This window comes from Leptonotus elevatus, chromosome 1, assembly GCF_054856555.1.
Source record: "Leptonotus elevatus isolate MCC_2025b chromosome 1, RoL_Lele_1.0, whole genome shotgun sequence".
NCBI classification, from domain to species: Eukaryota; Metazoa; Chordata; class Actinopteri; order Syngnathiformes; family Syngnathidae; genus Leptonotus; species Leptonotus elevatus.
In genome coordinates this window covers 52,340,314-52,350,577 of record NC_141239.1, presented here as the reverse complement: position 1 = coordinate 52,350,577, position 10,264 = coordinate 52,340,314, and the positions used below count along the sequence as shown (strand labels likewise).

The following is a 10,264-nucleotide window of genomic DNA, read 5'->3' as shown; positions in this document are numbered from 1 at the left end:
TCAAAAAAAAAAAAAAAACAGAATAGCATTACAACCAGAACAATAGCATACATACATTGTTTTTACCTCTCTGGTCGTTAATCAAAGTCCCAGTCCCAGTCCCATTTTAGTAAAGGTAGAATATTTGCCACTGTAAACATTAAATTGTGGAAGTGTACTTATATTTAATTTTACCTACCTATATAGGCTCACATTCCCTAATGTCAAAAATATCAACCGAGAACAGACAAGACAGGAATGTGCAACATAACTTTTTTAATAGCAAAAAAGAACTCTGGTTCATTTAAAAATGGAATGTGGACTTGAAAAAAAGTATTGTGTTTACAAAACCATCAGCACATGTTTATCAAGAAGGTTCGATTCATACATTACAGTAAGGTATTTGAAACAAAATTTGCCATCCTAGATAGGACTTTGGGACAAAATAAGGTCAACATAGTGACAGCTAACATACTACCACCATCCAGACCCTTCATTTCTTTTATTTTTAAGTACTATTTCTGTCAGAGTCTCACAACCCAACATTATGCCTGCCAAACAATGTGATTGCTTGTTATGTCACTCTACACTCTGCTCTCGTTACTGTTGTAAAATATACTGTACTTTTGCCCGTCACTTGATTCTACACTTATAGTAACGACCGCCGCTTACACCATATTGAGCAGATGTTTAAAGGGGGTACTTTGGAGGCTACATTTATACAGATAGCTTTGCTTTTCACTGACTGCGCCACAAAAATGAAGAATATAATGAAAATAACTCATTTTAGTTGATCATGAGTATTACATTGATGTCATAAATTGTGTACAAGTGGAGCCATACTTTTTACAGGCTTTTTACAGCAGTTAGTGCCATTTTATTATCTAACACTCTTCCCATTGTCTTTTTATGCTGTAGGAATCCATACACTTTTCCACTGGACAGCGTTTCTCCACAACTCCTCCAGAACAGAGACGTGTGTCCAGTCTCTGATGCAATGGTTCCCGTCCATGTCCATCTGGCAGAAGAGGCGCAGAGTTTTTAGCGGGCTGGTGCAGGTGTACTGGAGGTACTGGCAGCCCTACAGCAAAAGAACAGAATCATGTGCACTGTGTAACGTCACATTACGGACGGTTGTTTATTCTTGGATGTACTGTACAGCATCTCCTACTGTTTGAAGGCTGTTGGAGTAATGCTAACCTCACTGTTGCCCCAGTACCAGATGGCCTTGATGACACTGTGATTGGCCAAGGCCTTTGTCAACTGGTCTCTTCTTCCCGTAATGATGTTCACCAAGCCCGCTGGAAGATCTGAAGACAGGAGGACCTACAGGCACAGCATCGTCAATTACTACAAATTGCAATTGGACCGTTCACTCTACTGAGACAGCCCTTGCTAAAGTGACAAATGATCTTCTCCTAGTAATGGACTCCAATACCTCGTCAATATTATTATTACTCGATTTAAGCGCCGCCTTCGATACCGTCGATCATAATACCATGAGAACATCTCCAAACATGTATCGGTATTTCAGGTTTAGCACTCTCGTGGTTTTGTTTTTAACTCTCAGAGAGAACGCACCGTGTAATACATGGCAATTCGAGCTCTGAGTTATGTAACGTTACATGTGGAGTCCCACAAGGGTCGGTACTTGGCCCTCTCTTGTTTAACATTTATATGCTTCTGCTTGGTGATATTATATGTAAATATAACAAACTTTCACTGTTATGCTGAAGATACACAATTATATTTGCCTCTACAAATAACAAATCCGCACAACTGCAGTAATCTGGAGGCGTGCCTCGCCGACATTAAACAATGGATGCCGTTTAATTTTTTGCTTCTTAACCCAGATAAAACCGACATGTTGATTGTCGGTCCCGCCCGTTATTGGCATCTGTTTACGAATACCTCTTTAAACCTTGATAAATGCATTATTAGCCAAAGTAACTTCTTAAAAAATCTTGCCGTTATATTCGACCCAAGTCTCTCTTTTCAAATGTACAGTAAAAATATTACTAGAACTGCTTTTTTTCACCTTCGTAATATTGCTAAAATATGTCCGGATGGTGATGCAGAAATGATAATTCATGCGTTTGTTATGTCTCGCCTTGACTACTGTAATGTACTACTCTCTGGTCTTCCCATGGCCAGTCTTAAAAGTCTGACCCAGACAAGAAAGTTCGATTATATTACCCCGATACTAGCCAACTTGCATTGGCTTCCGGCCCACTTGAGATGCGATTTTAAGGTTTTGTTACTTACATATATAATATTACACGGCTTAGCGCCTTCCTATCTCGTTGTACCATATGTTCCGACACGAAACCTTCGTTCGCAACACACTGGTCTTTTGGTGATTCCAAGAGCTGGGTTCTAGAGCGTTTTCGATTCGGACTCCAGTGCTTTGGAATGCCCTACCGTCGGAGGTCAGAGACGCTACCTCTGTAGGAACATTTAAATCGCGTCTTAAGACTCATTTCTATACTCTTGCATTTGGCTGAATGATGTGTACCTGGTGACTGCCGCTGCTTTCTTTCCCTCCCTTTTCCACGGCTTGGAGCGGGAGTTAGGTGTTAATAACCGATTTGGATGCTGCATTACGGGTTCTGTGCTGGTTGACCGGGATGCGATCCGGGGAGGAAGTTGCCGCCATGGAGATAGCTGCTTCGACCAACCGGGTTGGATTTGGAAGAGGACCCACTTCCCTGACGTCTTCTTGCTGTGCTTCAATTTCTTCAATGGACTTTCGCACTATTCTAGTTAATAATGTTTAGTATCACAAACTATGTAAATTTGTGCCCATTCGGCATCCATTGCAGCCTGATCATCCTGGGAGGGGGATTACCACATGTTTGGTCCCTTTTCAAGATTTCTCATTTTTTGCCTGTTGTTTTTTTTTTAGTTTTTCCTTACCCTCTTGTGGTTCGATTAGGGGACGTCGTTGATATTTGTCAACTGTGGGCATGTGAAGCCCTTTGAGACTCCTGTGTGATTAAGGGCTATATAAATAAACTTGACTTGACATGCTCAGAAACTCACAGACCAATGTGTATTGTATTGTTCATTTCCAACATGGAGAGAGTACAGAATGGAACAATCGGCCATCACGCTTACCTGAATAAATGCCAGTGCTGGCAGTGGATACTCCTGACTGGGTACCATGACGACGGCGTTGCCAGTGGCGAGGGCTGCTCCGAGAAGTGTTACCAAGGAGAGGAGGGGATGCTTGTCAGGAAGGACCACACCCACCACTCCCAGTGCTTCAGGGATGGAGAGACCAGTGCCAGACTGTGGTACGGGCTGAAGGACAGCAACCACACCAGACTTTAGAGCAAGTATGCATCAGGAGACTTTAAAAATCTCAAACCTAAAATCTTTTTAATCAGTATTTTTTAATATTTCTTTTTAGTATGACTTTGATTCACGTTAAGAGCTTCACCAGAGTTCCGCCGTGAAACTTGTCACAGTAGGCTGCCCAATCACTGAGCCTGGCAATGCTGAGCTCCACCTCCTTATCCGCCTCTTCCATTGGTAGACCAGTTTGGGTACAGATTGATGTTGCTATGTCCTTCCTTTTTCCTTCAAGGCCCTTGGCCAGAGCCTGAATGGATTGGCTGCGCGCAGATGGACTCTTTTTCATCCAACTAAAGGAGAATAATCACAATGGTAAATATGCAGATACTCCAGAAATATATACATCATGGCATGCTTTACAATAGTGCCATGAGATGTTCTGCCTTGACTGAAAAAAAGTTAGTAAACACTCCCTGAGAACACTGTGTTTTGTTTTAATAGTCAGGCAAGAAGGCTTGATTCCAGTGTATACAAACTGTCAATGCAGTTATTTTTAGTTAATCCCACTGAGTCATCATGTCAAGTTAGACATTAACTCGTAATAAACCCAAACAGGTTACACAATATGCCCATGATTGGCTGAATTCTCTGCAGGTTTGGCCTTTGTACCTCAACAAATTAAGCAATTCACAAGTACAAATGCCGTAAAAGGATCTTTGTGCAGTTTGTCACTTTTTTACTCACGACTGCCACCTCTGGCCCAAAGCGTAACTGCAGCATCTGAGTCAGACTCGTTCATGGTGCGCATGTGAGTACGCGCACGATCTTAACGTGACAGCCACAGTTGACAAACGAAGACATGACTTCAAATGAGGTAAGAACTCCACACTCTACTATAAAGGGAAGATAAAAGCTGATAGGTGCAGTCAGAGTAAAACGGTCAGGGCTCTTCGTACTCATCTGGGCATTGGTGGAGCATGCATGATGTAGAAAAAGCTTTAATATGACCTTTTTAAACTGCACAATGTTCCTTTAACCGTTACAAATCGAGAACCAGATAGTTCAACTTGGTTTTAGTTTGAACGGGATTAGGAAAAATAATGTTTTGTTGGAAAAAAATATCTGAATAAACTCTATTTGTACAGTAAAGTACACCCTAATGTTGTTCTGCTTTGTCTTAATCAAGGGGTCTGCAACCTGCGGCTCTGGAGCCACATGTGGCTCTTTAATCCCTCTCCTGTGGCTCCCTGTGGACCTCTTAAAAAAAAAAGAAAAAAAAAGTGGAAATTAATATATTTTTTTACAGGTTTATTTTATTTTTTTTAGATAAAATATTATTTAAATGAATTAATTATTAAATAAATAAATATTCAAAAAATGTCAGTCCAAATTTGAATTTGTTTTTTTTAAGCCTAAACATTTCCAAAAAGTGACCACATAATGTCCAAAAAGTAAGAGGAAAAGCAGAAAATTAACATAAAATGTCTGAATTTAATTTAAAAAAAGTCAGAAAAGAAAATGTTCAAAAAGTAACCATAAAATGTCCAAAAAGAAAAGAAATCCCGAAAATTACAACGCAGAAAAAATATTTTTAAAAAAATGCCATAAAATGTCCAAAAAAGGAAGAAGAGAGGCAAAAAAAAAAAAAAAAAAACAATGTCCATAAAATTGCCAAGAATGTCAGAAATGTAGACAGAAAGGCAGAAAAGCTAAAAAATGTGTGAAAATGTACAACAACAACAAAAGAAATTCCAAAAACCGAAGACGAAAGGTGGAAGAAAATGAATTGGATGCTGCATATTTTTCTGTTATGGTGCAGCTCTAATTAGCTCTTGGGCCCTCACTACATTAAACTAACACTAACAAACTGTTTTGTTCATCACAATTTTCAAATAATTTGCGCCTCCAGACAGATATTTTTTGTTATTTATTTGGCCTAGAACATTTTTTTTGACAGTAAAGGTTGCTGACCCCAGTCTTAATCCAATGATGAGTGTGTTTTAGTTATTTTCACGGTGGCATCTTTTACTTTTAGTTGACCTCAACAGACCAAAACTGAGAACATTCTTACATTACAAATTAGAGTAACATGTAAAAACGGTGTCAATCAATTCAAAAAGTAAAATTCTTAGGTTTTCTTAACGCACAAAATGAAATATTTCATGATTTTGTTTCTTGTAATCTTGATAATTACAGTTTACAAGCAAAAATTTTAACTTAAAAACTTTGACTATTTGCTAAGAAACTATCAATATGATTGCCAATACAGAAAAAAAATTTGGGGTATTATTTTCTGATGTGTTTATGAGTTTCGCTTTAAAAATAAAATAAGAATAAATCTAACTACTGACAAAAAAAAAATCCCTCATTATTCAATTGTTGAGACGCACATAAAGTTCACAGTGAGAACGCCAATAATATGTGAACTTGAATTACCAAACATTCACTGGTTTGTTTATTTGATTACATGCTGGTATCTCACCCTGGCTGAACTTTGATAGCTGCCTCCACGGCATTCCGGACATCTTTCTGGCCTCCATCAGGACAGTAGCCTAATACGCCGCTGCCCCCTGGAGGATGCACCACTACATTGGCACCAGACTCCGATTTGCATGCCTTGCCAGCAACAAACTGTGTATAGGACTTCATGGTACTGAGGAGGGGAGACAGTATAAGATTATGAATATGTGTATGTGCAAAATGACATCACATCATAGTAATTTTGCTGTGTTAATAATAACCATATTCAAACTTGGACTTAAAAGAGAGACAACACACCCAGCAGTTTCATCTGGAATGATAACTGGGGGTGCATCTTTTCCAAACTTGGTGTAGTCCAGAGCAACAGGGGACGCACGAGGGAGAACGGAGGACGAGGATGGCCGCATAAAGTGATACAGACCCTGAAAGGGAGCAGAAATAACAGAATGATTGTTCAGGCTTCAAAAATGTTCCTGATACTACAAATCTTATTGGGCATTCTACTTTGTTTGGGCGAAATGCTCATTTTTATGTAGGAGCTAAAGAAAGATGTACTCGTACATTAAGTACAAGTAAAAGTGTTAAAAACTAGAACAGCTAACCTCCTGCCCTCCATCAGTGCAGGTGCCGCTGTCTTTGTGACCAGAAACAGGCAGACACGGATCACATAAAGGGTGCGAGTTCACCCACACTGAGCCGACAGACAAACTGAAGAGAAAAAAAGACATAAACAACTTTAAATCAATTCATAATATTGCTAATGTCTCAACGAAAAGTAAAATCAATTTTAAAAGTGTAGCTGTGTTAACATGCGTACCTCTTGGACGTTTCCAAAGCCAGAGTGAGGTCTTCAGTCCAGATACATGCTGCTTGGCCATGTGGACTGTGATTCCCTGTGCACAACAAAACAACAATTTACTGATAAGATAATTTCATACATCTACTTTAAAGACTCATCCTTACCCAGAGTCACCGCCTCTGTGTTACTTCTGAAGGTCATAAGAGGAAGCAGTGGCCCAGGAGAGGGCATGACCACACATGGCGAGGAGGGGGCTGCTCCGCATAGCACCGTAGGAGGATACTGTGTAGCTGACGGCACAGCATAGGACTGCACCAACTGAGGGGTGAAAACCCAAATTCATACGTCAATTAACATAACCATACACACCATTAGTATCAAGCATGAAAGGGGCTAAATTAATGTTTGACGACAAACCGTGGCCCCCTTGTTTTTAGCCTCCTGTACTGCAGTGTCCACGAGCACTCTGACCTCATCGCTGGCAAGCGCCACACATTTCAAACTTGCCATGCGCAACTTCAGACGGGCCAATACGCTGTCCAGCACGCTCTCCTGCACACACAACACCCAGTGCACCTGCGGGTAGGAAAAAATAAAATAACCCCCCCCCAAAAAAACAAATTAAAAAAACAAAAAAACAAACAAAAAAAAGTTAAACCAACCAGCATCAAAAAGTAACCAACACAGTGGATACTTGACTCACCTCTTTCTTCTTCTTGAAGGCAGTCTCTAACACATCATCCACTGCACTGTTGATATCAGCAGACTCAAAAACTATGATAGGACATGTAGCACCAATGTTTGGGGATACAGAGACTGGAACACCCATCCCTGCTGTAGCTTTACACAGCTTCACACCATCCTGAAACAGTTTTTAAAAAAATCGCATTATTGAATCATTTAGCTATTCCCAATGCTGGTTTGATCACTGATTTCTTTTTTTTTCTTTTTCTTTTTTTCGATCACTGATTTCTAAGTGCACCTCCTTGTTGCCGCTGTACGTGACGTAGCTGATGCTGGAGTTTCGAGCAACATCAGCAGCCAGTGACATGTCACAGCCAGTCAAAACAGTGACAGCCCCAGTAGGAAGGCCTGCGCCTGTAAAAAGCTGAGCCAATAAAAGTGCTGGGGGGGCTGTGCTTTGACCGGGGACAATGATGACAGAGTTGCCTAAGGAGGAAACATCTTTAGTAGTAACTCAACACTTTTGAATCATGATGAAGATTATAATATTGTGTATCTTGAAACTCAAGTCAGTTGCTTACCCATGGCTAGTGCTGGTAAGACTTTGAGCATCATGGAGTAGAGAGGGCAGTCATCAGAGACAACTACTAAAACCACACCTGTAAACAGGAAGAACAAAGTCAAAAATAGAATCAGCAATGAGATAACGGCCTTATATGACAGTTTGTCATCACACTAACTTCAGCAGTGAGCACTCACCCAGTGGGGTCCAGTTTGCGATGAGAGTGTCTCGAAGCTGAGCCCAGCTGCTATAATATTGCAACAATCTGACAAGGGTGGAGGAGGAACAGGAGGCTTGACACAGGTCACACAGCTCGGCCACGCTCTGGCCATGCTGTCCAAGAATGCTCGCCAACCTGAAGACAGGTGACACACACCCAATGATGCATTGGACTGAAAAGTGACAAACATGCACAAACACCTGTAGATCTTTTTAGCATTGAAACAATGTTCCCTAACCCCATATAGGTTTCGAGGTGTATTCAGAGTACCTGAGCAGCACCTTGGACCTCTGGTAGCAGGACAAGCCACTCCAGACCTCAAAGCCCTTGACAGCAGAAGATGCGCATTGCGAAATGTCAGCCTGCACAGCACGCACTGTGCTGCACACGAGACCACCTAAACAAAAGGCACAGGGTGGAATCATTTTAGTCGCATCATCAGCTTCCTCTACACACAATTTACAGTCATGGCCAAAAACTTGGGCTGCAACTATTATTTTAAATAGGGATGTTTGCTACCACTTTTTTCAAACCGATAACAGTATACCAGTGCTTAACTCTTCAGTAAACACAGATACTGACACCACTAGTACTTTTGATAAACAAAATAAACAAAATAAAAACTAAAAACAATGACCTAATTTTAACCCCTAAACTTAACCTATGGTTGTCTCTCAAACAGCAATTTGCATTTATTTTGTGGTAAAGCAAACTCAACAAAGCTATCGCAATTTTTGCATTTTAATAGGATTGTAAATCTATTATTTTTCCTTTGATGGTCTGTAAAAACTGTGGCTATAAAGGCTAGCATCTTGTAGGATCTCAGTAGACAGCAAGGTCACCAACAAAATTCCAAGCTGCTGTGAGCTGTTCAAAACTGGACCTCACCTTTCAAGTCCACCAAGGAGCGAGTCTGTCTGTCTACGGGACTGACAAATTGTCCATCAATAAACAGACCCAAAGAGCGGGAATGATTATCCAGCCATGCCTGCAGGGGAAGACATTAAGTGAGTGGATATAAAAAGTGTACAGGACCCTATTGAAATGCCAGATTTTTAAGATACAAAAAAATGAGACCAACATGTATCATTTCAAACATTTTTCTCACATTACAACAGAACTTGATATGGGGTTAATCAAAAGACATATGCTGACTTAATAATAATCATTATTCAAATAAGTATGAATGTGATTTGGAATAAGTGGTTTGGAAAATGAATGGATGGGTGATTGGCAATTTAGAAAACAGCCACATCCCACTTTTAAGAGGGTGTTTTTTTAATTGCTTTTTTCCTCCTTCCATGCCATCTTAGGGGCTTCATAGCTCACATTATTGGTGACATTTATTTAGGGTGACCGTAAGTACAGACTGAATACAAAGTCAAAATCCAACCACTCGCTCCAAGTGACAGCTTTACATTGAAGTTTCAGTTTAATTTGATGACGAAAAGTGGCTACACCATCTTGCTTTCCCAATTCATTACAAGGTTATTTATACAGTTCAGTCACATGTTTGCCTTGTGAGTTAAGAGTTAATGAACTTCACATGAGTCCAAGAGTCCAACATAGGCTTGCAAAATTCGAAGAACAGCAGTACAATAAATTCAGTAGAAGAGACAGGAAACATGCATCTGTCTGTGTGAGTAATTCTAGAGCATTAACAAATGCACAAAACGTTTTTCTTTTACTGAAAGTACTCCATTTACCTGTGCAGTGGAAGTGCTGGAAGTTGCAGCTGGTCCGTGCTCCATACTCTGAAAAATGTCGTGTACAGTCTTTGTGGTGGTACCGGCCATATTACTCGTAGCTTAGTTTTGGAGAGAGAAAAATCACCACAATGCCCGTTAGTTCCCTTCTAGGAGGCTCTAAAGATCCGAAATATTTGCTTTAAAGCACTAACGCAGCCCGCCTGCCCCCAGCCAGACCAGGAAAAAAAAAAGAAGCAAATACGTCAGAGCGAACGTGCTACCTGTCAAACACGCCGACTTACAACTTGACGCGAGGAGATTCACTGCTGATTGCAGGTTTCGACCACAATCATTTGTACAGTATATTTGCTGTGTAAAAATCCACGATTTGAAAGGTTTAGGGTGTAGTTACGTTGAATTTACTTTAATATTTTAAACACAAATTATTGTACAGCTTACAGCAGTTTGGTTATTTTAAAATGAACGACACTTCATCATAAATTTGACCATCTAAAACTTACCACCGCTGACCGTAACCATCAAAGTAAAACAAC

General features: G+C 40.3%; 1 protein-coding gene across 1 annotated transcript; it reads right to left on the bottom strand.

The window, feature by feature from the left end:
• Positions 1-238: 238 nt before the first annotated feature.
• aldh16a1 (aldehyde dehydrogenase 16 family, member A1) lies at positions 239-9,970 on the bottom strand. The gene is made up of 17 exons (XM_086069149.1): positions 9,729-9,970; positions 8,911-9,010; positions 8,293-8,419; positions 8,000-8,157; positions 7,822-7,899; positions 7,539-7,726; positions 7,260-7,418; positions 6,974-7,132; positions 6,721-6,874; positions 6,575-6,650; positions 6,360-6,465; positions 6,055-6,179; positions 5,759-5,929; positions 3,422-3,626; positions 3,097-3,282; positions 1,180-1,305; positions 239-1,060 (listed from the first exon to the last, which is right to left on the bottom strand). Exons 1-17 carry the CDS (start codon positions 9,816-9,818, stop codon positions 887-889), a joined length of 2,382 nt encoding a protein of 793 aa, XP_085925275.1. The 5' UTR covers positions 9,819-9,970; the 3' UTR covers positions 239-886.
• Positions 9,971-10,264: the final 294 nt, after the last annotated feature.